The 27910-nt window shown below is 45.6% G+C and overlaps 1 protein-coding gene across 2 annotated transcripts; it reads right to left on the bottom strand.

The window, feature by feature from the left end:
- Positions 1-45: 45 nt before the first annotated feature.
- VPS45 (vacuolar protein sorting 45 homolog) lies at positions 46-27910 on the bottom strand. Of its 2 annotated transcripts, none has more exons than XM_026117105.2 (15): positions 27725-27910; positions 27490-27624; positions 27226-27286; positions 25854-25933; positions 25245-25313; positions 24820-24957; positions 24298-24408; positions 22817-22951; positions 22313-22426; positions 21461-21628; positions 17700-17858; positions 16787-16894; positions 16345-16466; positions 9713-9844; positions 46-672 (listed from the first exon to the last, which is right to left on the bottom strand). In XM_026117105.2, exons 1-15 carry the CDS (start codon positions 27815-27817, stop codon positions 585-587), a joined length of 1713 nt encoding a protein of 570 aa, XP_025972890.1. In that variant the 5' UTR covers positions 27818-27910; the 3' UTR covers positions 46-584. The 2 variants fall into 2 exon arrangements, with proteins under 2 accessions (XP_025972890.1, XP_025972891.1); XM_026117106.2 differs by having other exon boundaries at positions 27490-27594.

The raw sequence follows: 27910 nt of genomic DNA, 5'->3' as shown, positions 1-27910 counted from the left end.
TGGCATGATGAAAGGGATATATGGACTCATCTAACAGACAAGAGGTTCAGTCAAAATGGTTATTTAATAGGATTCAAAATATACAGACAACTGAGAGGAGCAAAGGGCTGCTAGTGCCCATAAGACCTAGCTTCAGCTTCCAGAGATGCACACAGAAGTCTGGGCCAGGATCGTTAGATGTTCATCAGGGGACTTGTACAGTATGTCTTGAAAAATCAGGTAAGAGCTCAGCTTTCCCACAGCCCAGCAGAGCGGCAGAGACTCAGTGTCTCTGCACTGGAGTGATGTTTTTCCCAGGCTCTCTGGCAGGTTACAATTCCAATTAGGCAGGCATGTCCCGTTCGGAGCTGTGTTAGTGAGAAGACAATGAGGGTGCTGCAATTTGGGGCATGTCCTTGGTTCATCAGGGCAGACGCCAACTTCAGCATTCACTGCCCAGATGCTTTTAGCGCACATTACGGTCCTGGCATGGATGGGGGAAGCTGGTGGCAGCAGCACCGTGCAGGAACGTCCAGTTCTGCTCCAGAGCAGTATGGTCAGTCTGTGGAAGCTACGGATGGGCGAGACAGGAATTTCTCCCCGATTCACCGTCTGCTGCTTGACCTTGGAGTAACTTGGGAGCCCTCAGTGCTCCGGCCGCGGAACCCAGAAGCTGTAACTTCCTCGAGGAAGCTGCCAAGCAAAGTTAAGGTTAGCAGAGAAAAGGGCCAACTTTTCACTCACACAGACAGAAAGTAACCACATGGCCTGACTTCAAGGCTCTGAACAAAACCAACAAGTGGTCCACAACCTCAGAGCTTGTAAACATCTGTTTGCTCCCCGGTGTCACTAGGATGGGGACAGAGTCACTCCTTCACATGTGGTGAAGACAACAGAGAGGAAGGAAAGGACCTGCCCACAATGGCATGTGATCCAACCAAAACGGAGACCCAGGAGCAGGATCCAACTCCCGGTGCCAACGCTCCTCCTCCTCCTCCTCCTCCTCCTAGTACCAGCCCCGCGATAAAGAGGCAGCAGCCCAGGAAGAGTGTGAGGGACTGATGGGAAAGAAGAGGGCACGTGACAAGAGACACTAAGATCGGGACTTATCTCCCCCCTGACATAAAGGCAGCATCCTAAGAGCTGGCATTCAGGCTGACAGTCTCCCTCTGCAGTCAGTGGACAGAAACGCCTTCTGAATGGCCTACTGCAGCTGCTTGCAAGGGGCAGTGGGGGTGACGAGCTCAGGCTGGGACAGCTAAAGCTAGGAGCCGTTAATCTAGAAGGCAGTAAGCGAACGGCAGCCTTGGAGGAAGCTCCCATCTTCCAGAGATGGATCCTCACACCCGCCAGGATGAATTTAATAACGGAGCAAAGCGCAAAGCTGTGGGACTGCAACGACTTGCCCTGTGCATCAAAACCTGGGGCACCGGGCATGGGTCACTAGGTCAACATCTTCACTGAATGTGGCCGCTCATCCTTGAACAGCTCCATCCCCTCCAGGGGTGGTCGCTTGTCTCTCCCCTCCCCGTGCCATGACCTATGGGGCTCCCAAAACGAGGAGAGCAGCTCCTCGTGGCCTCAGCTCAGCATCCGGACTTAGCTGACAACCCCACTCAGCTTTCAGGAACAAAGCCAGGAAGGCCAGCGTTTAGGCTTGTTTTTCTGCTCACTCTCAGTCTTCCTGTGTGGATGATAAGGCAGGAAGAGGCAGGGTGGAAACCTCCTGCCGAGGCATCCTTGACATTTTACAGCCAGCGTTTTCTGGAAGGCAGTCCCTGGAGCAGCCTGGGTCACTGCTCTGTGACTCACTCACCACCCCGCTCCTTGGGCTAGCTGCAGAGCTCGCACCCACAGCAAGATCCTCCCTGCAACTTCTAGGCTGTTCATTTAGACCAGTTTAAAGACTGTCATTCAAATCGGAATAGAGAGTCACAAGGAGACCTCTGGGCACTAACCACTGATTCATTCAACTCATTCAGAGCCATACTTCAACAGGTGAACCACTTTCCAAGAAAAACATTGTCAGGTGGAGATCAGTTGCTGGGGACTGGGGTTGGCCAGCGGCAGACGAAAAAAAGGGTCAAAACGGGCAGTGAGGCTGCAGCAGTCTGGGGGTCAGGACTGCTTGGTTGTGTCTTGCTCTGATTCAGATACTGAAATCTGAATTTGCAAAGCTGTTCAGTCTTGGCCCAAAACTGTTTCCACTTAAGCAACAGTAAAATTCCCCATTATGTCTTTAGGAGCAGGGTTAGGTTAAACATTTGATAGTTTGGAAAGTCCCATTCTAGAATGCTTGCAAAGTGCTTTAAAATCCTTGCATGGGCATGGCTGAAGAGGTGATAATTGTTAAGGCAACTCTATCAATGAGGAATTTCTACTGCATGCCAGCTGTGGTTGCATGGTGCTAGGTCATGCAGCAAGAGAGACGGTTGCTACCTTGATACGTCTGCAAAATGAATTTCACCCATTCTGTCACCAAGCAGTCTTCAAAGGCCAATTTTATCCCTGAAACATGCCACAGCATTTTAGTTTCCAGGCTTACACCTGTCATGAGCACAGATTCATTTCTTATCTGGGTGGAGGGGTATGCACAGCAAGCTGAGAAGTACGTATACATGAAGAGTGGTATTTGCTGGAGCTAAACCAAGGTCAGCTGCATCACGCCTGCATTCCGGCAGCCTCAGCCCTGCTTCACAAATCACAGCAAAGCTTAATCCAGCAAAGCGTGCAAGAGCAAGAAGGCTAAACCTTGGAAACACAGTTGTTTAAATAGGTCTAAAAGTGGGTTAAGGTTTGAGACTAATTCAATCCTTTCAAGGGGAGGAAAAAGACCCTCTCAGAGGATAATGCTTTAAAGCTTCTTGCATTGTTTTTGTTTGATTATAGGCTTTTATATGCTTTTTTATGGTACTCTTGCCTGCAAAAGCCAAAAGGCAGCATGGCCTGCTGAGGAGATCACTAGATTAGGATTCAAGCTTGGAGCTAGTCCCAGTTTCACCAGCAAGCGATTGGAGAGCTCACTCCTGCCCTGGCTGCTGCTGCTTCCTATCTCCACCTCTCGTGTAACTAGCCTTATTTGGAATAGAAACCGAATGGAGCAGCCTCTCCTGTACGTGCTGACACAGCTCTTAGGACACGAGCATCTAGGTCTCGAAGCACTGCTGCAATACAAGCACCAGAGCAAGACACACATGACTAAACCTCCGCGAGTCATCCCTGTACATCTGTATAAGACGTGTCTGGAGCCAAAGGAGCTGTGACAATTTCACACAAAATGAAGCTCTGGCACATGGGCATCACTTCATTGCAGCATTTACACCTGCTGGTCCGTGCAGTTTGGGAGGCAGCTGAATGCTTTGCAAAACCACAGCAACGCTCCCACATAAGATCTAATGAGGACGTGTTACCAGGAAGATGGTTACTCTGGCAATGTTATACAGTGCTACCAGTTTCTAGGTTGACTCATTCCTTCAATATGCTGATCAAGTTATCCAAACACCAATGCTTAAAAAAAAAGAAAAAAAAAAGGGGGATACATAGCAAAAAGAAAAAAATCCTACAAAAATGTGATTCCCCTAAAACAGGTCTAAAACAGGTCTACCTGCCAAGGTTGTGAATCATGAGGGTTTAAAAACCAAACCTCATGCAAATGCCTGCACCAGTTTCCAGACCTTAACACCGCATTGTTTAGAAATATGCATTCTGGGAGGGCACCATCCTGATTTATGGGAGGTGTAATAGGAACACTGCTTGCACTATGGCCATTCAGCTCTGTGATTACAGCTAGAGCGCTGTCCCTCCTCCAGTTTTATTTTTAGGCATTAGAGTCAGGCAGACTGAGCTCTTAGCAGAGAATGACTTGCTTTTATTTTTAAAGGGGACTCCTGTTTATTTGTTATAGGGAGAGAAAGCGTGTGTGTGTGTGTGGAGGGGGAGATTCAGTCAGACTCTGTCTCTTTATACTTCAGAAAGGTCTTAAAAGTGGGCAGCGCAACCACCTTTGGGAACCTCTCCTCTAAAGAAGGTCTCCCTGTCTGCAGTGCAGCTGGTGTAAGAGCCAAACTCCCACCCGCAGCACAGGGCTGAGCTGGAGCACAGTAAAGACGTACTGGGCTGCGGCGGTGGTTGTTTCCCGGGACCCAAAGGATCCTACGAGAAACTGAGCGTGCATCTCAGTGCAATGGTCACGGCTACTCTAACTCTGGCTCAGGGCTGGGAAAGCCCCTGATCAGAGCAGGAATAACACAGCACAAAGAATTAGAACTGATCTTTCCTCCCTACTCCACAACCTCACTCCCTCCATGGTAAGCAGCAACGGTGGCTAGTACAAACCCTGCTCTCGTAGTCACAGGTATCCAGTTACCAGGCTCAGGCAGCTGAGGACACCGCAACCATGTGTGGCAAGGAAAGGCAACCAAGCTATTACTGTAACTGGGTAAGTGGGTCAGGCTAGCTCTCCCCTCGGATTAGTCACAGCAGGTTTGTGCTTAACCTGTGCTCTGGATGAGTCAGCCCCCAGCACCAGGTGTTCCTCCTGGTCTTGTTCTTCCATTTTTAGCCAGTTATTGATCATTTTTAACCTTTTCTCCTCCAAACCTGAAAGAATTTCCTTGATATCCACTTGCCTGTGAAGGAAAAGCACAGAGCTAGTTGCCCGTGGGACTGGTAGTAAAAAACTGTTTGCCAACAGTAAGGAATCAGCTCCCTCACACTGAATTTGCTTTATGAAGGGGGGAAGCTAGAGGCGGTTCTTTCCAGATCTCAGCCCAGAGAAGGGGAGCAGTTAGGAGGCACTGCCGAACATGTTAGGCTGTCTGACTTCCCCAATTTGAAGCCCAGTAATTATATTCTTTGCTCTTTCTTCACTCCCTGCCCAAATGCCGCTGTACAGCAGTACCACAGGCATTCTGCATTTTGGTATGAGCACAGGACCCCTCTCAAACATAACTTAGATAGTGTTTCGAAATGCTCCAAGTGGACAGCAATTGAGAACCCACAGATTTAAGTCCAGCATAGTTTTGCCCAAATGTATTTGGTTCCTGCAGGCCAATACAGAGGTTGCTATGGTCAGTGTCAAGGAAAGGCACCAAATCAAGAAAGAAGTCTTACTTTCATCATAAATATAATTTAAAAACATATTACATAGGTATTTTTTTTAAACTATGATCAATAACCCCCAGCCTTCCAGCTCTTCCATTATAGTTCATTATGTTGCTGGAAAAAAAACAGACAGGAGCTCTACACTCAGGTCTTCATTTATCAAGTGGTTCTACCGATGGACAGATGCAAAGGAATTGCTGGAAACTTAATCCTCAACATGAGTCCGTGATAGAAGAATTTCATTAAGTGGGCAGATGTGGCATTTCAATTCTCATACGCTGGGCACAGCTCTGCAGTGAGTTGTTGCCTAGGTTCTTCATGCAGGAAAACACGTCTGGGAAGGCTCTTTTACCTTTCTGATAATCAAGTCATAATAGAAGTATTTTTAGTAGGGCTGCCAAAATTTCAAAAGTAAGAGAGGCAGCCAATCTGGTTTGAGTGGAAAAACACTGAAAATTCCATGACAACAACAGTTTTTTTCCACCCTGCTTGCGTTTCTCAAAGGATTCAGAGCTTTAGCAAATGCATATCCTCACGCCCTCATACACTCAACCGGGAGAGGACTACCTGTTAATGGGAATGGGGGAATAAAAGAATCTAAGTGAACTGAGATGGGCCAGATTTAAGGCCTGGTCTGCAGCAAAACTGAGCACGCACAATTGCAGACGAAATCAAAGAGCATTTCTCTGGCTTTCATCACTTAACTTTCTCAGCATCCCAAATGCTTTACTGCTTCTCATAACCCTTGGTTGCAGTCCCATACCTGGGAACAGAAGACCCAAGCCGCAACACACAGATCTACCTGTCTTAGAGGAGGACGAAGGAAGACAAGAAACAAAAATCTTCTTGTACTTTGCAAAACACTGGGAATTTTTTAATTAGGAAAATAAGCTCCAACAGTAGAGCTGTTAGCTTCTGTAGCCTGATTTATTTATAAGGAGTCCCTTAGACTACATGCCTTACTTCAGAGTATGAGTATCATTATTCAATGCCTGCCCATATTTTGCATATATACAGATACAAATCCGTAAAGATCAACAGGGCCAAATTCTCCTTGGCATCACTGTGTAGCATAATGAAACTTTAAACAAGTACATACTGTGCCCACTTTGAGACCTTCTTCGTGAACACAGAGTGATGTGTAAAAGAGTATTTGTCATCCCCACTTTAAAGCGTCTACTTACAGTATATTCACTGGACAATGCAGATGGTCTCTTAAACAGATAAGCTTCCCTACAAATATGTAACTAGCAACATAACCAGCTCCAAAGGCTTGTTTGTCTCCTGCTTTGTAAAAAAGCAGAATGGATATCCCTTAAGCCATCCCCCACTCTATAAACACAGCTGTTGATCACAATTTAAGTTGGACTGGTAAGAACAACAGGATTAGTGCACTTACATGGGCTGCTCAGAGCATTAATATAAAAATCTCCTTGTTTATTGTGAGATATCAACCCTAATCCAGCAGAAATAAGCAACAGTTCATTAAGGGAAGGCCAGTGGATTACTAGAGGAGTTAGGATGCAATAAAATCTAGGCTTCCTCACACTAGACACCTTGGATGTGTTTGCTGAAAACGACACGATCCTCGTGCACTTTGCTAGGATCGGTGTTAACACACAGTCGACAGGAAACTTTTCTTCATTTCTCAGGTATCCTAAGTGAGTCAGCTTGCTCTGCTGTACACGCTGTTCCTCCTCTCTGCACAGGAGCTAAGCAGACCAACCTTCCCTTGGAACGTGCTCCAAGATCGCCGACTGGAAAGTTCTAGTTGTTTATTAGTACTAATGTGGCCTTTCATCATTAAGGAAAACTTACTCAATCCGCTAGGGAAAAGCAAATCATTTGGGGCAGTGCTATTTTTAGAATGGGAACCTTGACGGTCCTCATCCTGGAGTTCCCAGACAGGACCTTGTAGTAACCAGCTCTTCAAAAGCAACAGCCTTTTTTTTTTCCTTCTTCTATTTTTTTTTTTAACTTCATTCTTTGAAATGCAAATTCTGATACAGTATCCTAGTTTTTCCGTAAATAATTCAGAGACTGCGCCAAAACCTAGTCACGGTAGAAGCCCTAACTAGCTAATGTTACTCATTACGGCACAAATCTAAGAAGTGGAGCCCAACACTAGCTCCAAATTCTGCATTTCATACGGCAAAAGCGAGAGACAGTCCCCGCTAAAAGACCTTATGGTGCAAAGAAGCAAAGGAGAAAGTTGCCTAACATCACCTCATAGGTCAGAGCAGAGCTGCAAATGCTACAACTGATACCATCCGTCCTCACATCCCATCTACCAGCCACCCTCCTGCTTTCCTTCTCCTACTCAAAATGCTGCCAGTGAGTTTTCTCTATCCCCTCCATGACAGTTTTTGCTGAATCAACTACGCAGATCCACTTTCAGGGCAGCTCTCAACCTCCAATATGGTGTGAAAACTATACCTTCCCCAAGATCTCCATATCAGTTACTCTGTTATTTGTATTTAGTGTGGTATGACAGTACCATCTAGCTCACAGCACAGATGCTGTTAAAAGTTTGATACAGACTTGTTGGTAGATGTCAAAATCAGCCTCAAAATGGGTAGACTAGGAAGTTACAGTGGACATCAGGTTAAGTATGAACCAGCTTTGATTGCATCCTTCTTTCTCTTCCTCAGTCAAAGAGCAGCTAATATGTTTGCTGAGCTCCTTTTTTTTTTTTTTTTTTACTATTTGTAGGCCTGGCTAAAACAGGATTTAGTTCAAAGGCTACTTTGTAAAGCAGAAGGTTGAGGAAGCTGGGTAATTTGTGCAGGAATTGGTCGATATGTGGGCTAATACAGATTTGCCTTTGTAACCTAGTTCATAAAAGCAATTTGCTTCTGGGGTGGCATCAGTTCAGGAGCTTTCCAATCATTTGATATTAAGCTAGAGTAAAGGCCAAATTTCAGAGAGGGCACTGTGAATTTGGGGGGGTTGGGCATTTTTTCTGAGCAAGTGATGATGGGAGCCACTGGATTGCTTTGCGAGATAATTGTTACTACTTCTGTGAAGGCAGCTTTGTGACTTGAAGGTCCCTTATAGGCATGAAAAGGATGGGCAAAACTGCAGGGACTTTATAAGTATCACATTGGACTTTTTAATGCAAGAGCAGTGCATCTACGTGGCCTGAAAACCAAGCCAGATTTTAGCCTACACGCTGCACTTGAGTCCACCTGTCAGTAACTGAGATCAAGGAAGTGCTTGACAGCTGTATTTCTGACATACAAAGCCTGTGGTGTTAATGTTGTGTTTCCTGAACTTGAGGAGAGAGAGTTTTTTCTAAGCTGTTGAGGCCCCCAAAGCTCTTAGTCAGCTCTGAAAACTTCATCCTGAATGCTGAAAAACGTAACTTCTCCTTCATGCTGCAGGACTGTACTTTGTCTGCGTTTCTGCTCGGTAAGGTTGACGCTCTGCTTCCATTGCAGCTCAGAGCGGGATGCTCCCTTTAAGCTCAGAGCAGCTGCTGGACAACTCCAGGGGCTCTCCCGGGACTTAGATTTCACCACACTTCCTGCTGCAACACATGGGAGAGACGTGGGTCACCTGTCACATTCCTGACCTTACTCTCCTTCCGATCAACTGATCAGCTCCTGGCCACAACAACATCTTTATGGAAGGGGAGAGAACAGCATGCTGAAGAGCAGCAGGGAAAGTATTGAAAGAATTCATGGTTCTTTGCCTGGCTAGCAACAAACCATGCCGACAGGAAACAATCCTAATACATGGTCTAAATTTTCACCTGTGCCCAGATACTCGGTTGAATAATCTGAGTTCAGGAAACATTATTTGTACTTATCAACCAGGCATTTCACAGGAAATAAACCTGGCATTCTGTATTGATAGGAATTTCTGGCCGATCACAGCAAAGCTTCCCACCTTGCTGTAAATCCCAGTGGAGAACCTGATGCCCAGTGGCTCATTCAGCTCAGTGCGGGGGAAGTGAAATACCATCAGCATTGCCTGACACCAGCCCTCGCAGCTCCTTTCAGCTGCCTGGAACATTTCAGGGGCAGTGGCCTAGGAAATCAGCGTAGCTCAGAGCGGTCAGTGCTCCCTGGCATTGCTCAGTTCATGGAGGGATTTACGCCTTTACAAATGGTTGGCCTCCCAAAGAAGGTAACTTGGTGTGTACAGCAAACCAATACGAAAAGCTCCTTTCTCCAGGGAGCATTGCAAAAGACACAGCCAATACACTGCAGGCTTGTGGGCGGCAGAGAGCCTGCTAGCAGTTTAATCATAGAACTCAGTTCTAATCATAGGTACATTAACTTCACTGGTATCAAATGCAGTTGCTCCAACAGGAGCCATGAGACCATAGTCGGTTTTGAATTCTTGTGTGCGGCACTGGCTTCTCATTCATGTTAGTGTGTGTGGTGAATTATAAGCAGGAAAAAGCCATACACCTCTACTTCCCTGCCCTTGAATTCAGTGAAACGCACATTAAAACTTCAGCTTGATAATACGTCCCTCAGCCATAATGAGCAGAGCTGGGCTCAGACCATTTACACACATTTTTGTGATTTACTGTGCGAGGAAGATCCCTCAGGCATCACAAGTCACGCTCATGTCAGCAGTTTTATATACACAGAATCCATATTAAAGAATAGGTTATTACCTTTTTGTGTTGTGGATTGTGGTCCCACCGAGGATGATCCGGACCCCTGGGTTGGTGCGGTTAAGGTTATAGACAGTCAGTGCTTCTTCATATGTTGCTCCTCCAATGATAAAGACAATAATATCTTGGGGCCTGCAATAAAGATGCAAATGTTGAAACTAGATCAGAAAAACATAAAGGTAAGTCCTGTGCCAGTTGCAGGGACTGAGGCAACCATCCAGTTGATTTCTCTCCCCAGACCATGTCCCATTTCTACGATGCTTTAGGCTCAAGACTGACAACAATGTGTAGCCCATTAAATCACTTTTAAAACACTGTCTGTCCTAAACATTTACACAACGTGCTGACGGTCCTTAAAAGCCTCCTTAGCAACACCCACACACTGTATCCCTGTGGAGCTCCACCATGACACATCCACCAATGTTTAATGCATGATCGAGACACTGCTGCGACTGTTAAATTAAGATCAATTTAGGAGTCAAACGAGGACAACAGTGGCGCTGCAGACCTCTTGGGCTTGGCTTGAAGAGCGTGGATCAGCTGCAGTTTTCATGTTTGATTACAGAACTGGTGGGATTTATGCATAAGTTTACCTCTGAGGTTACGTTCCCTAAGCAGCCTAGGAATACAGGATTTTACAGACAAGTAGCACGAGGGGGAAGGAGGGAGGGAAGTGCCTTCATCTGACAAAATACAAAAGCAGACGTACGCCCCGCATATTCTGCTTCCAAAGGAAGGCTGCACCTTCCTTGCACCCTCCTCCCCCAGTCGCTTAATTTTTTGCTCTTAGGGACAGCAGAACATGCGTGCAGCCCGGAACCAGCTTTGCCACCATCTAGAAGCAGAGAGAACCATTTCTGCAGGATCCACAGCGGAAAGGTCTGGATCACATTCTGTCAACTATGTAACATCCGCTGCTCGAGTCAGAGCACTCTGGAGAACAGTCAAGTCCCGACACAATTAACTTTCTGTTACGGTCTCAAAACTAATCTCTGCTCTGCACCCAAGTACTTCTATTAGGATCCAGCTGCTTGCTGCAGTGGTCAAAGCAGCAGGCATTCATCTACGCTGTCTGTGCAAGGTCCGGATCAGTGACAAAGCAAATGGACCATGAGTCAGGGATGACCCCAGAATGCACCTAGACTCTACGGCACTAGTTATTCCCTGCTGAGAAGTCAACCTGCAAAGCCCTCGACACCTGTTACTGTCCAGAGGAGCAACACTCGCATCAGAACGATGAACATCAGGTCTTTTGGTATCACCGAACTGACAATACAGCCAAGAGCAAAACTGCTTCCACCATCAGAATGAGACACTGGCTCAGAACAAGAACGTCTGCCATCAGACCAACGCTACTGCTTCCCTGCCCCGGGGAGTACGCAGAAAGGTAAGAACAATTAACACAAACAGTCAACACACGCTGTTTCACGAAGCGATCTTTGTTACCAGTAATCTTCCAAATCATAAGTCTGTTCTGAAAGTTTGGGTTAGTTCTGGATACCATGATTTGAACACGCAAAAGGAGACTTCAGAGATGTTTTCAAATGTGCAAGTAGTTTCCTCTGTGGGATGGAGAGGGAATATCACAGCCTGGATGCCTGGAACCAGGGAGCCCATCATTTCAGGCACACTCTCTGGTGACGCGCAGCATTGCTAATTCAACAAAAAAAGTTGTTGCATTCAGTACATCTCTTCTGCATGCACTATACAGTTTGTTATCCTTGGGAACTATCATCGTCTAAGGCAAAGACTTCCGGCTGCAGTTTATAGCTTCCTTGGAAGGAACAAGGCTCAGTCTGAGCAGAATCCTCTGTAGAGAAGTCAGCAATGTTAGAACATGCTGTACGAGATGCTCTATGCTTGTGCTCTTCTAGACCCAGTGGCCAGTTTTACCCTGGGGATGATTTGGCCCTTCCAGTCAGGGGCAGCAGCATAGGCAATGCTGCCCTCGGGATTTCAGCAACAGTCTGTGCTGTGTTCGTTTCCAGAGACCCAGGATCCTGCGTAGGGATCGCTCCCTGAAGAGCTACACTGTGTCCCCTGAACAGGAACAGGCTGTGAAATCTTCTGCACTGCAGCCTTAAGATAAGCAGGTTATATATAGCAACTGCACATTCAGACTGTGCAGGTTCAAACATCACACCAAGGCAGACGAAGGTTTTTGCACCCCAGTGACAACGCAAGTCACTGAGCCAGCCTGGGAGGACAGAATAGTGCTGTACCTTGTCTTTTCAGCTAGGTTCAGACACACTCCTTCGGAAACGAGATGCAAATGTGCCCGAGTCTTTTGGGGATGGAAATCAAAGGGAGGCACAGCAATGAAGTAATCTGATAAGCCACTATCAGTTCTCACAAAAAGTATTCCCAAATAGAGAAATTCAGAAAGAAGGATAAGCCAATAGAAGCCAACAGAAAAAGAAGGAGAGCCAATATCTAAGCTGTGCTACAAACTAAACTGGTAATTCCTTTGAGACATTGTGTCACAGGTAAGAAAAGTTCCTGCTTCAACATAATATGCTGGTCCATCTGCATATCCCTTGCAGTTGTGGTTGCTTGGTATCAGGAGTATGGCACAGAACATGCACGTTTTTGCTTTTATATTGGTACTGCCTTTCTTGGAGGATTAAACTAGGCTTGGTATGGAGCAGCGGGGGCAGAACCGTAACCTCTCTCCCACCTCAGGTGTACTGCTCAAAGTACCATGCATTTACCCTGCGGATTTCTCACAGACCAGAAGTTAGCTAAGTCATGCAGAGGTGGATTGCCACAAAAAGAACAAGGGGATCTTGGTGTTCTCATGAAGTGCTCAGGGAATTATTGTTTATATCATGAGCAATAATAAGCAATTTTGGAATAGGAAGAAACCCCAAGACTGTTATAGGATTAGTGGAAAAGCAGTCTGCAGGAACACTCTCCCCAGCTGTTGTGCTCCTCAGACACAATTTGTGGATGTGGCTGTCTCCCTGGGTTAACTACCAATTTAACAGCTAAATGCTCAAACATTTCAGAGAAGAAGAAGAAGCAACTTTGAACAAACAAGGACATGGTCAGAGTTCTCGCTTAAATAAAAGCTCACAAAACACAAATCATACTAAACACAAGATATTATATATGATTTAGCAATAACTCCACTTTCCATACAGTCTAGGGCAGTATGTGTGAGCTCAGATGAAACAGCATACAGCCAAATGGTTCCACAACACATGCTGCAAGCTGATGCTTCCAAAAAAGGAGATTTTTTCTTTGCTAAGGAGATACCTTACCCATCCCTTTGGATGTGTGTCAACTATAGACATTTCTAAGTAGTCAGCTGGTTCCAAATTCTTCCTCAAGCAATCCAAAGGAACTTTCCCTTCAAAAAGTCAGTGGGAGAAATACCAAGTCCAGTCCTTACAGTGCGCAGAACTCTAAACTAGATGATTTCAGTGGATTCTCATGCTCCAAGTCCTTTAAGCTTTGATGGGCTTTTGAACAAGGTAACTTTCCAAGATTTTTCAATAGGCAGGTAACTAATTATGGTAACTTCTGAGAGACACAGAATGAGCCAAATCCCGTCTGGATCTATACGGAGCAGTACACATTTCTCTACTGCTGTTTCATTGGCTGTGGCCTGGTTGATGCAAAATGTGGAGGACCAGTGTTTGGTTTTAAGAAGTGTAACTGTGACAGACCTGCCTTTCTGGCCTGTTTACAAACAGGTCTATTTTGTAAAAGGTGTACCCTGGCCATCTTGGAACAACACAATGCGACCAAGGTGGTCTGGCTGGGACAAATTCCCTCTTCAAGAGGTTCCCAGGTCAAAGCACGAACAAAGCAAAACTTCCACCCAAAGGGTAGGCTCTGGCCTTAGCCTGGCTAGCACAGGAACGGCCCGTACCTTCTGAGGCATTTCGTACAGCGTGTAACACAGCTGGGGCTCCCACAGACTACAAAGACTACTACAAAGAAGCTTTAGGAACTTTTCTAGCTAGAACATTCCAGCAGCAAGGTGGAAGGGACTGCAGGCTTACAGCATACCAGGAAAGGAATGATATTTAACACAGTAGGAAATAAAGGAGAAGCAAAAGAAAGTAGAATTGCTTATTGCTCTCTCCTAGGAACCCTGCTCAGTGCTTTGCAAAGATTCCCTTTCCTGCACTGCTGCCAATTTTCACAGCTGAAGTTGGACCATGAGCTTCTCCTCCCTCGCAAGAGTGTAATGTTTAATACAGAAAGAAATAGTTAAAAAGAGTCTTTTCAAATTCTTTGCTGTTCAAGCAACTGCCTCCCTTTGATCAAAAAATACAAAGCCTTTCACCCTGACCTTCTGCTGAACTCCTGCCAATCACTGTAACACCATCCTCGGAAAGCAGAAAGCAACAAGACAGTATAGCCCAGTTTGCCTTGGGCTGTGATTTATTATCCTAAGTTTTGTTAAATTAATGAATTTAAATTCCTCACTCAATTTGTTTGGCAATAAGGCTAAACCATTAATAAATTAAGTGGGATATTTTTTCCAAACCTGAAAAATAAAACCAATTTTTAGATTAGCCCTTATTTTCATGATACTGAATATTCATACTCCTGAGATAGTACAGTGCTGCAGTCCACATTTTATGCAGCAAATAACAACCAGATACAAAGCTATTTAGATGCTTATTTTTTTGTCAAAGCTATCAAACCTCTGATTCCTAGAGCTCCTGTGTCTTGAACTCAACAAGATTTACCATTCCTACTAATGAACAACTCTGATAATCATGTGCCCTTGTGCTTTTGAACACTAACACTCCAATGACAGCCAAAATTTAGGACAATTGTGCAGAACTCTGACCAAGCAGCAGCACTTTTGGGCCCTGCCACTGTGCCAAGGATAATCCCAAGGAAGGCTGAGTAGTTTAAGAGAAAGAACAGTGGGAATCTAAGTGAAACATAGCTCAGGAGAATGTAAGTGGGAACTGAGAAAGAGAAGGCAAGGGTCAGAAGAGTTCTTGTTTCTAGTTAGCTCAGAGCAAACCCCAATCTGGTATGCTAGGATGCAGTTTCTGCTCTTTTGCAGGCCTCATTACAGATCTACTACAAATACCATCTCTTTTTTGTGGGTCCAAGATGTTGAAAATAGAGACTGAAGTCAATCTCAGTCAAACGCTTGTTACTCCAGGGCAAGGCCAGGGACTGCTTCATGGAGGAAGAGTCATATCTGTTGCTAGAGGCCTTGATTTTTCATGTCTATTAAAACCACCTATGTGCCCTGTCCAGAACCCACCATTTTATTTTTAAAGGGAAAATCTGCAGTAAGGCGGATATTTTCTGGTATGCCAGGGACATACACAAACAAACTGTCTCTTGTATGACTATAATTCTTTTCTTATTCATAAATAAAATGATTAATGTACCCTGCTGTCAGGCTGGCATGGAATCTGGACGCCTCCCTGTTATGAAATACATTTTCGCTTTTATCAGACAGATCACAACGCCCCAAGGCAGGGCTAAGGAAGGAAGAGAACGCTGCAGTGTGTGTGTGCATCTCAAAGAGAGCCAGAGAGATGAATGATCCCTCTTTGACATGCTTCTGCCCCTCCCACTCACTTGACATTTCTGAACCTTGGTCCTCAAGGCTACTTCTCTCCTGCTCCAAATGAGTCTGCAGTTTTAATTTAACCCAAACTGCCCAGCAACAGCCACCTCATTTGCTGAGAATTACTACCTTGCATTTATTTTCTGCCTCACTAAAAATGTGGCAGTTGCTGATAAAAAGCCAATAATATGCAGCATGTGAAGAGAATAATGATTGTTCTAATACTGCAAGTAAAACATCTTCCACAGAACCCTGGACCATTCACGAACATTTGAGAAGATGCGGAGAACCGCTGTGATGGCCTCATCACAGATCATCAGAAAGAAGCAAAGCTAGCGACTCAGCAGCAACAGCAGGCTCTTCTGCTCTAAGGAGACTACCACGAGAAGGGATAAGAAACACCCAAGCAGCATGCTGCAGAAGCTTAACTTAATTTACAGAAAGGAAACTGAGGAAGCGAAGAAAGGAGTGACTTGTACAGAATGCCATTAGAAGAGAACTGGTATCTTTTGTCTTCTGATGCCGTGCCCTCATTCTGTGGCCCATACTTATCTTTAATGACTTCACTGACAACAGATTAGCATAGCTCCAGCAAAGTCAGCTAGAACCAGACAGCCAGAGCTCTTTTCAATTACAGTTATTAACCATATTCAGCAAGATCCCATTCCCATCAGAAATAGTAACTGGCTCAGAAGGGAGAGTTAGCAGTTGGACTATTTTTGGTTCTCTACAAATAAACGCCAGATGGCATGGAATGAAGTTAGGGGGCATGGTGAACATCCATCATGTGAGCATCCTGGCAGTTTGGTGCAGTGGCTTTATCCTTTACCTAAACTCTTACAATGGAAATGCCATGTCCTGGCCAGCGTTGAACACAAAGAGGAGAATGCTGTTTCAGTCTTAATAGCCCTCTCTCTGACACCTATTTGACAGTAAAAAAAGACTCACACAATCAAGATATTTCTCTTAACAAGCCTAAATTTTGTTCACCCACGGGCAAAAAAACCCTCTAAATAGCAGAAATGGGGAGAGCAGCTACATTTCACTTCCAAACTCCGCCCTGAAAAGTCCCACGTACCTGTCACGGAGCGTGTTGGGACCCAGGTAGGGGTACTGGCTGTCCTTGAGTTTTCCTTTGATGAGCTGATCTAGTGTTTCTTGAAGGAGAGGCTGGTGTTGTGTATACACGTTCTCAACACCCTACAGTGCAAAAGAAGCTCTGGTTATGAATTAATACAGCGAGGCGGCAGGCTCAGGGAGAAGATCAGCAAAGCCACATTCAAAGAGCTACAGCATCTGATGGATACAGCAAGCGTTAATCACTGAAGCACAGCTTTAGAGGCGCTTTTCAGCAACCAACTTCCATTGTCTTCAATGAGAATTATGCCCTAAATGTCTAGCGCACTTACTATTAAATCTCTGAAAGCCACAAAACACGGCATTGCGGTGCACGTGAGCCCTGCTTCCTCACTGTAATTTTGACTGGAGCTATCAGTATTTCATCCATGGCAGATCCATACCTTCAGTCCTTTGAAGAATTGTTTGGTGATGGCTACAGCATCCTTGGGACTGAACAGGTCACTGCCCCGGACCCGTTTCCCTCCATATTCCACAACAGCAGACACTAGCTGCACAGAGAGAGGCAAGAACAGAATCCTGTTAACCTGGGAAACCAGCTTGCAGGGAGTTGTTGTCCATTTAGGCTCAATGGAGGTACTGACACAATGACCAATGGGTCAGGGAGATCAATCCCAAGCATACAGTGCAATATAGGGAGAGGCAAGGAGGAAGAGGAGAAACATTCCCTATACACACCAAGCAAGTCAGTCTGCCGTGACACTGCCTGCATGAGAAGAGGGGCTTTCATTTCCATAGTCTGTTGCAGTGATAGCAAATCTTTCATACAATGTGACATCATTCTGTTTCTCCACCTCCTCTCCAGCTGCTCAATACATTTGCCAAGCACTGCCACCCTCTCCCTCCCAGCCAAGCTCCTTTTACGGGCTCCGAAAGTCCCTTGCTGCAACTATTGCCTATTCAGCAGCAGCAGGAGCTGGGGGAAAGGGGGGTGGAGAGGAAAAGGGGAAGGAGAAAGGAGACATGTTCAAGGTCCTGTTTATATGTCATATACCAGCTCTAGCAGGCTTCTGGCATGTGTGCCCTCTCTGCTTTGTTCAGTTCTTCCTCATACACTGATTTTAGATATGGAAATTAAGTAATTAGTTATGCCTTTAAAGTAACATGGGCAGAGGCAGAGCCCAGTCAAGCTCAGGGCTCCTTTTGCAAGGTATGGTGCTCTTCAACCAAAAAAACATTGTGCTAAACTAAAGAAAGCAAGCAACAGGCAGCTTACCCCAATTAATGATGGTTTTCTACCTCCTTGCCCTCCTGTCCCACTCATTCATGCAGTAGAAGGAGAAATGTTGCAATTACCTTTCGATATTTCTCTGACACACCCCTGTTCTTGAGATCTGTCATCAGCCCTGGCAGGCTATTGCTGCTGTGCCGCTCATAGTGCAGGGCGTAGAGCATCACCAGCCGAGTGGCATCAAATTCTGTCACCTTGGGATTCTGCAGGAGACGCCGCACATTCTGAAGCAAGGCAGAGGGTAGTATTAATGGAGAGGCCTTCGGAGCACATTAAACCTCCAGCTCTGGAGCAATAGTGCAGGCTAACATCAAGCCCACTGCCTAGCAACAAAACTGCATACAGGAGGAATGCAAAGGAATTAAACTGTGTCGTAAGTGCAGCAACAGAGCCGAGCTTCTCATGTGCTCTAGGACTGGATTTATTATTACATTTATTATTATTACAATGGACTGCAAGTTGCTTTTGGGTCTCTTCATGAAGTTGGGAACTCATAACCCAACTCTGTTGTCCGTTCTTAACTCGCCGTAATGTGCTTATGCTAAGCTGAGCCTCCCCTGAATGGGAGCATCAGCAGACACTTGTAGGAACTTTTAGCCTCTGCCGTTCCCTTTTGAACCTGGGCAGAGCTGGAACTGGCCCACAAGTTCCAACATTATATTGACTGTCAAAAAAAGAGCTAGCAAAATTACACCTTTTTTTTTTTTTTTTTGAAAGGTGTGGGGCAGAAGCAGCAATCTCAGATAATCTTTGGATGTGAGAAGTGGAGGAGCAAGTGTCAAGGGATTAAAGCATGAAAAGGAAACGGAAGATTACTGCACTGGAAGTAAAGAAAGCAAACTATGATTATTTACTTCTAATATGCAGATCATTACTTTTGCTGGTGAAGAGACCATGATACCATTGTAAATATAAAGGATGCGTCTCCCCAAAAGTCTGCCTATCAAAGTACAGACCATTTCCAGAAAAGTTTCAGAACCCCTGATGTAGGCCATTTACCCTCCAAGGATTTTAGGCAGGATATAATTGCCTGTCTAATTTGACAATTGGCCGTATAAGTGCTACTCCTTGTCATTACAATAAAAAGCACTTATTTCCTCTCTGCAACCTCTCAGTCATTGTGTAGAGTCATACAGTTGAGATAATGGCGTTAACAGAACAAACACTAGAGCCAAGCTGGTAGCTTAGGTGAGCAGTGGGAATAATAAGCTTCTTAACTCTGCGCTTTGAGATGGATCTCAAAGAACAAGCATCAACTACGGAATGTGTTTACAGACATCTGGTTAGGGCTGGACAGATGCTTTAGGACACAGCAAAGTCTGAGATTCTCCCTGTGCTGAACATTAAAGCAAAACAGCCTTTATTAGCTCAAATGCAAGGGAGCAGAAGAGCTGCCAATTTTACAATTGGAGGCAGAAAACAAGGCGGTTCCAAGAAAGGGACAGAACCAGCCAGGATTTTTTCCACTCTGTAAATGTACACGACCTTCAAGTACTCCACAAAATCCTGGGGTGTCTTTGCAAGATGCTCACACCCTCCTAATACAGATATGGCAACACGGAAACGCTCAGTTAGCAGTGCTGTGAAACAGTGTTGTGAAACAGTTGTTATTTACCAAGCTGATTCAGCTGTATCTGCTGTCACTTGTTTGGCTGATGCGGACTAGTCATAAAAAACACAAGGTAAAGCCCTGCTTTGAGGGTGATGAACAGGAGTTTTACCATGGACTTTGGTAAAGTTAGGACTTCACCTGTAAGGACAGGGACAGAGTCTCATGGAGACGGTGCCTGCAAGATTTTCGATCCTGTGCTAGCATCACAGTGGCAGTGCCTATATAAGCTGGAAGCAAGTAAAACAGAAAAGCTATTGTCCATCTAAGGAGATGGGATTCAAAACCTCCCATTCATCTCTCAAGGCGCATGTACAATGTCAGGATTAATAAGAGACCAGGAAAAGAATAACCAAAATGTACTGTACTCAGGGGCCCTAGGCCACCAAAGAAATTAACAATTGCTGAAGTTACATCAGTGGGAGAACAATTCTGCCTTTATTTCATGCACTGGCTTATTCTTCATCACTTCTGTGGCCTTTCCCCTTCACTACCATTAGGAGACTGCAAGAGAGAACAGCCTGGGGCAGTGCAGCTATAGAGATACTGATCTCTCATGTAGCAAGATACCAGTCCCCTAGTTTTGCATTTATTTTCTAGCTGCTACATGTTTTCCAGTAGGTCTCAGTTGTTAGAAATACAATACAGCCTTTTAGGCATGTGGCTGTAAGCAAACTGCAAGCAGCTTTTGTGCTGTGAGAACTGCAGACATACCTAGTTAGTGCAGACTAAGACCTGAAGTAGCATCAAGGTGAAATCTAGCAACAACCGAGCCATGACAGTAGGGAACTCAGTGGGGGCTGACCTGCCTGTGTCTCTATCCTGTTTCCAGCTCTGCCACTTACTCTCCTAACTGTAGAGCTCGCAATGCAACTGCATCATCACTGGAAGTTCATGTCATGCCCTTCTTCAGTGAATCCAAGATAATTTCATAAAGCCAGAAAAAAAGACCAACATTTTCCCAAATGGTCTCCAATGCCAAGCACTGAAGTTTCAACACTCATGTTCTGTGCTAAGTCTTTAGCAGAATCTCTGCAACGTCGTGGATAACAGATCACAGCACACGCATGATGGGCTGACAGTGAGATTAAAAGTCCAATGTTTGGCTTTTAATCTGCATAAGCTCGATCTAGAAACAACGATAGGGCAAGGGAACCTCAGAGACTGTCTTCAGCAAGTGCATTTCATGGCTACAATTCCACTTCAGAACTTAGTCCTCTCAATTCTACCTCATATAAGCTATTGAACCCACAGTTCCTGACCTCACAAATCTATATAGCTGCAATGACTTCAACAGGCCTATACTGATTCACATCAGCTCAGGATCTGGCAACAGATTACAATACTTAAAGAGCTAATATTATCACATAGCCACCCACTTGGAGCACAGAATAACACAGGCAAGGAAGACATGTATTTTGAATCTGTTGAAGATGCTGTAGTCAAAGTGCCTCTCTAGTATTTTGTAAAGGAGGCCATTACATGGTGTAGCTTCTATTTTAGCTGTAAAAATTAAGGAATTGTTTTTTAATATTGAGTTGCTGGTTGAACTCTGCAATAATACAGTCATTCTTAGCAAAACTGCTATATTCTCTGAATAGCCAGCAGCCATAATTCATCATTATTGACATACTGTCAGATACTAGGTCAGGTCATGGAATCCAGCAAGCCATCATGGGGTCAAAACTTCAGTCTATACGCAGCTATAACAGAAGTCTCTTTTAGTCTTTTTGAGTCCTCTTTGCCAAAGAAATCCTTTATCTAAGAGGCTTTTCACTGTTTAAAAAAAAAGTAAAAGCCACCACCCGAAAGAACAGTCTGGTTTAGACAATTTCATGGATTCCATTTTTTCCCCTCCCCAACAAATACAACGAGCTTCTACACAGGGGTCCAAGTTTTGTTCTAGGGATGGCTGCACAGGCAGCTTGCCAGAAGCAACTGACTGCATATAATGAAGGAATGTTGTATTGTGAAATGTAAAGACAGACGCTGCAAAGATGCTTCTCAAGCCAGTTATTAACTATGATTCATCCCCATCTGAACTGAATGGGTAGGAGAAGAGCAATTCTAACATGTAATGTCCCAACCCTGCGGGATATCTGCATGCAGAACTCCCACTGATCTGCAGTATTAAGGTTTCATCAGCAGGGGAGCTTGCAGGATCAAGCCATCCAGAAAGAGACAAAGGATCGAGGTTAGGTTTTGAGCCCGAGGTACCTGGAGGGCACTGGAATGGTCATTCTGACAGGCCAGTTCCTGCTCAACTTCAGACACCTCTAGCAGGTTCCGCTCACCCACCAGTCGAGAGAGCTCTCCCACTACTGTCACGTGCTTTGATACCGTGCCTGACATCTTCTTGAACTGTGGGTAATTCTCCACAAACGCCTGCAATGGGGAAACCAAGCCAAACAGTTCTTTAAAATAAAAGCAAGAGACAGTAAGAGACAGCTTATACAATTTATCACTAATTTGCACACATCCAACAATTTGCATCAGTGAAAGCCTGTTGATCAGGCACCTCTATCCCAGGAGCCCATAGGATTTTTCCAATTATAAGGAGATTTTTGGAAGGGATGTAATTTTTATTTACTCTTAAAATAAAAGGAGACAGCAAGCCTGCCCACAAACATTGCCATGATTCTTTAAATCTTGAGCACAGACTGAGTTAATAGCCTGTGCTCTGAGCTGCTGCCAAGTGACCCAGCTCAGATGTAGAGTCAGCACAGTCATATCGGGTTAAGCTAAGTGCTTAAACTAGAGCTTACTGATTCAATTGTAGGGCTTCTGGATTCCAGTAGCAGCAGCTCAGAGAGAACAAGCAGGCTTGCAGACTACCCTGAAGTGATGCAGAATGGCCTATCAGAGTGTCTGGTCTTCAGTAAAGAAGGTCCTTTCCCCTTAACCGCATGAATGAGCACAATGCAAAGAGGAGGTTCTTGCTCCACAAAGAGGTCTCAACTGATAGTACGGGTAGCATGGACTGTTAATGTATAGACAGGAGCAGTTTGCACTATCCTGCAATGGACAAGCTTTGAGAAGTCCAGTCAGTTATGCATACGTTGTCTGTACCTTCATATCTGCTATGGATTCCAGTTTCTGCTGCTCCTTCGGTTTCCTCCTCTGGAAATCTTCCATAAGATTCTTGATGTTACTGCCAATCTCTGCAAAGTTCAGGTACATGTTCTGCACGGAACAAAACAAAGATCTAAGAGAAAGCGCTCTAATATGAGTCTTCATGTAACTGGAAGAAAAGTGGTACTCTCTGTGCCCAAAACACTGAAGTTCCATTGCATATCATCTCCCTGAGACCCCAGCTTGAACAAGCAGCTCTGGAATTACTCCTGGATTTTTTTTAAACTATAAAAAGGACACATTAATCCACCTCAGATGCTGCTTACATTACACTGTTTTTCATCACCCGTATAAGCTATATAGTACAGCATCATTCTGATGCTCCAAATCCTGGAAAGATCCTTTCTCAGTCATACAGTTCCATGGCAGAACCAACACTGGAACTTGATCCCCAAATTCAGCAACTCAGGAAGATTCCCACGATAAGACACAGACACCTACGTTGGCGTAGAACTCGTCATTCTCGGCAGACAGAACCACTTCTCGGAGATCCTTGCTTATCCCAGGTACCCGAGAGAGGTCAATACGGTTGTTGTTAATCCCCAGCAATTCGTGAACCATAGCCTGGTACGTCCACTAACAAGGATGGTGAAAGAAAAAGGGAAATGATAATTTCAGTAATAGAACAAACAATACTGAAAAATTAATGGATTTCAGGCTGAACTCGGACAAAACCAGTTTACACTCCTCTAGCAACACACAGTGGATTCAAAGTGTGTCCCTCAACCTTTGCCAGAATGTTATAATAAGAAATAAGTATTACTTTGTTATAATCAGATGGGCATCCCATTGTGAGAAGTGCTGTACAAACACACAGGAAAACCACCCCGATTCCAGAATGCTTACATTCAAAAGACATGACTCTCTAAAAGTAAAGTAATGGGGATTAATATTCCTGTTCAAACAGTTCTATTTGCCACATTATCTCCCCCTCCTCTGCCTGTGATGTGGCACGTATTTTTGGCAGCAGAGGTTCCACAGTTACAAACTGTACCATTTCCGACATGCTCCTGTGCTGCTTATGCAGCGGTAGGAGTGTGTGTTTCTGCACATCAGGGAGTTACTATATTTATCCTGGGAAGACTAATATTAATCTACAGAGAAACGTGAAAGCTGATCAGAGTGCTGACATGCCTGACACTCCATTTACGTTCATCTGAATCTCTTTTTCTGGGTAGGAAATCTCTACGCAGCAGACAGTGTTTTCGGTGCCCTGTGCTGAGCGCAGTCCTTAACTCTACACACCAAGCCTGAGCCGGGCTGACTGTCAGATCACTCTGATATACAAGTATCAGCACTAGCTGCTACACCACTAGCATTACAGAAGCCCTGGCTGCGGTTCTGAGGTAGCCCGGCTGCAGCTCTAGCCATTACCTAATCACCAGGCTGACTTGTGCCTGAGCATCCCCACAGAAATGAAAGCAGACAAATAACAAACTGTTTGATGCCAGAATCGGCAATACAGCTACAATGCAGCGAAGAAAAACATCACAATATCTACATCGCAAATACTTCCACCCGTCAATAACGCAGAGAGAGAAATACACGAGTGCAAGGTCGCTCAATAGATGTGTAAATGTGCTGCCAAACAGCCTTTACAAATAAACCCTTGAAAAGGACACTGCCAAGACACAAGGACTCTAAATGTTAAGTATATTTTACAGAAGAGTAAGTAGCCTGATTTTCCAGGATGCTGGTTACATCTGCCACTGAAGCCAGAACAATCCATGCTCAACAGTCTGAAAAGCAGGCCACAGCTCAGAGAGGGATTTAAAGAAGAAAAAAAAAAAAAGGAGGGGGTACTTTTTAACCTTTAAAATTCAAACCATGCCCTGCCAAGCTGTGAACTCCAACCTGCTCTGTGCACTTCCAGAACCCCCATTCCTATCTCCAACCCCTTGCACAACTGTGAGATGATTCACCTGGTTCAGAAGTGGGGTGATAGCATCATCAGACCGGTCCAGAATAAGAAGCAAAGGAGGAACCTCAGTGCGCCGAAAGTCAAACAGCTCGTACTCTTTAGTGATTACTTGCTGTTGAGAAAAGGAAAAAAAAGCCACTTGATCTTATGTATACTTGGAAAAAGTTTTGTTTTAGTTGGGATTCAGGTGAACAAGAAGTAAAGAGCTGGTGAAAAGTAAGTTGTGCTGCTATCTTGGTCTACTTTGCTAATGAAGAAATAACACCTGCTCTCAAAAAGTATCAGGTAATCTACTGACATTTCTGATAATCCCAGGAAATATGGGTCTTGATCTCTTTTACAGGCTGGGAGCGGGCAGAGACAAGGGATGCGACCTGCCTAAAGCCACATAATCAGTAAATGGCAGACCAAGAATCCTCTGAAGAGGGGTATTTCTCTCAAATGCATCAATGTTTAAAATAATTAAACACAATGTAAGTACTCTGTCGAACTCATTTCACATCACTGTAAGGTCTTACCATACCTTCACACATTCAGCAAGCCTCTTTGCTGACTCAGAGGAGAGCTGGTACCGAATCATGGGGCATTTCTTCAGAGACAAAAGCAGAGCAGTCAGCCCTTGAGTTGTTCTGGACAGCTGGGCTGGATCCCAGTTGCGACCCTAAAAGGAAAGGGTGCATCTAATATGGATACACCATCCCTGAACTCTCTGTTATCGAAGTCTTGTTTCTTTATAGATAGATTGTAGTTTGACTGAGGGAGCAGGTACACCAAAGGCCACAATCCGGATTCCCCAAAATACCCCTCCTTGCCAATTCCTTTTAAGGATCAGCTACCCCCTTATAGACTGTAAACAGCAAACACCGCAGTGCCCAGTTTGTTGTGGCTACTGGTCTCTCTGTTAACCATAAAACAAGGCCCTGGAGGAGCATTAGCTTTTTTTCATACCTGGCAGCAGCCCAAGAGGTTGAGAGAAAAAACGTGCGGATTCACTGCAATGTAATCTCCATAGAACTCCTGCCAACAAGTGAAAGCGAATACAGTTAAGCGTCTTGCCAACCCTTACTCAGCCTACAAGAGTGAGTGTTCCAACATCAGCAACATTAACGCTAAAATCCTAAGCAATGCACAGACCCGTTGAATCTGACCATTTCTCCTTCCTCCATGCCTAACCTCGCAAATCCCTACGCTTCTGCTGACAACTCCACCGCCAATTTCTGCTGTGTCTATTTTTTGCGTATGTAGCTCTCTGTCAATACCACAGACAGCATGCAGCAGCCTTGCTGAAACACAGATGCTAACAATACCAACAGAAGCTCTGGCAGCTGGAGGGCAAGGAGAAACAGAGGACACATGCAGTTTTCTTTCTTTTATTTTTTTAATCCCATGTGGACAGTCCTCTTTGCTTCCCCTCCCAGACTGTTGCACAGTGTTTCTGCGTACTGTTCCAGAATTCCAGGCGGGCCCCTCCTAGCCACACCTGAACTAGTTAGCTTGTACCTTCGCTTTGCTAGTGCTTTCAGATGAGGAGATCTCTTTAAGGTATTCAAAATTCACCTGAACTTCTGCCACAACTTCCTGTTCATCAGCCTCAGCTAATGATTTGACATCGCTTTTACTGATCACGTTACTGAAATCTGAAAGAAAACAACAGTGAAAGAATAGTCAGCCTCTGAGGGTAACATGTAACACAAGAAAATCACAGAACAGTATGACCAGATTTTCCACTGGACCAGGAGCACATTGCAACAGCGATCATTTGTCTACACCTGCAATTATTACGCAGGCATTATAATCTGGTTGTTACTTTGCACAGATATTCTGAACTAACTCGCTCTCCAGCTTGCTGCCTCTGGTGCTCACATCTAGCACACAGCTGCAGCACAGGACCAATGTGTGCCGCCAAGACCGCGGATTCCACACGCACTAGGACACGTTAGTATCGGCAGGGACAGAGTTCTCCTGTCCTCTCCCTGACCTAACGTGCCCAATTAGGCATCACCATCTACAGCACTACTGCACTCGGTAGAGTTATAAAGGTAAAAGGTGATATTGAATTGCTTAACACAGTGACACCTACATCCCTGCTGAAGCTCCTAGGCGCTGCTGTGTTCATTTCTATGTGGTCACCACCCCCCTTTCCTAACCCGTTCCCCTGGCTCCCAAGGAGGCAGCTCTGCTCCTCCTGCGCGGCCTTCCTGCGGATCCACAATGACATCTAGAGGCCACTCAAGTTCATTTGCCGGAGTCTCGCCGAGCAGGAGCATGCGTGGTGCCTTTCCTAGGGGACCAGGCTTGAACACAAAACTAGCTATAGCTATTCTGCTCAATTTCCAAAACTACATAATGTTCTGCAGCATGAACACGGCATGTGAGGAACACCCGCCTGTTATGCCAGACGTTAAAAGATGCTGTGCAGCAGGTTTGGTCCAACACTGGGATGTGAAGACTACTCTAATACTGACTCCAACATTATTTACCTTCAAGATTTGGGCCAGTCTCTCATCCTGTGCATCTCAGTTTTCCTTCTGATCAAAGGCACTTTACCCCCAGCATTAGCCTTCCTTCATGTGTATGAAGCAACATGATGCTTTAAAATCCCAGACATTTTCTGGAACAACCTGTATCAGACTAATACATAGTTATGGTGTTCCTTTGTAAAAGAAGTTCTTTCAGTTTAATTATTTTATCTTCTATATACGTACTGTTTATTAAAGGATTTGACTGGTGATCTAAATAAAAACTAGAATTCGCGCATTTTCCACATTGCCGAAATCAGGCTTGAGCGTATTGCAACAGAGCTGTCACAACCTACCAATCAACTTCAAAAACATTTCAGTAAATGGCTCACATCGGCGTTTTCCGCGGATCATCGAATCAGCCCCCGGCAGGCCAGCCTAACTCCCTGGACCGAACGGCGCACACTTACAGATGAAATAGATGCTGTACTTGGGCCGGCGCAGCTCCTGGATGAGGTATTCCACGTTCTCCTGGATGAAGGCAGAAGCAGACAGAGCAGGTTTAGAGCGCTCCTGCCCCGGGACGCGGGGCCTCGCTTCGACCTACGGTTTGGTGTCAGCCGTCCCGCCACGCCGGGCCGCGCTAGCCGCAGCCGTGAAGCCAAGGGCAGAGGCACTGGGGGCTGTCACGGAGGGGCAACGGGGCGAGGAGCCGCCCCCGCGAAGCCCGTTACCTTGGTGGGCCGCAGGAAGCAGATGGCCTTCAGGTGCTTCATGGCCTCCCTGTGGAAGGAGTCGAGCCGCTCGAAGAGGTACACCTCCCGCTGCAGGATCTCCGACTGCGTGTACACCATGCTCACCACGCCGGTCTGCACGGGCCACAGCAGCCGCGTCACGGCACGGCACGGCACGGCACGGCCCCACCGCCGCCGCGCCCCGGCCCGGCCCGGCCCCGCCGCCGCCGCTCACCGTCTCCCGGTCCATGAGGAGGACCTTCATGCCCGGCCCGCTGTCCTCGATCATCTTGGACACGTACTGCTTCACGGCCAGCACCGCGTTCATCTCGGCTCGGCTCGGCTCCACAAGGCTCGGCTCCGCTCGGCTCGGCCACCTCCCGGCCCGCGCCCGCCGCCTCCCTGGGACTTGTAGTCCGCG

Source organism: Dromaius novaehollandiae, chromosome 29 (genome assembly GCF_036370855.1).
Source record: "Dromaius novaehollandiae isolate bDroNov1 chromosome 29, bDroNov1.hap1, whole genome shotgun sequence".
Taxonomy (NCBI): domain Eukaryota; kingdom Metazoa; phylum Chordata; class Aves; order Casuariiformes; family Dromaiidae; genus Dromaius; species Dromaius novaehollandiae.
This window is presented reverse-complemented; position numbering and strand designations above follow the sequence as displayed.

Bases quoted from the DNA above. Each gene is read 5' to 3' on its own strand.
- VPS45 (XM_026117105.2), bottom strand. From the start codon at position 27,817: ATGAACGCGGTGCTGGCCGTGAAGCAGTACGTGTCCAAGATGATCGAG. The intron at 27,287-27,489 runs GTAACGGGCTTC...GCCTTCATCCAG, and splicing joins GCTTCCTGCGGCCCACCAAG to GAGAACGTGGAATACCTCAT. The intron at 17,859-21,460 runs GTACCTCGGGCT...GCCTTGCTTCAG, and splicing joins ACCATTCCAGTGCCCTCCAG to AATGTGCGGCGTCTCCTGCA.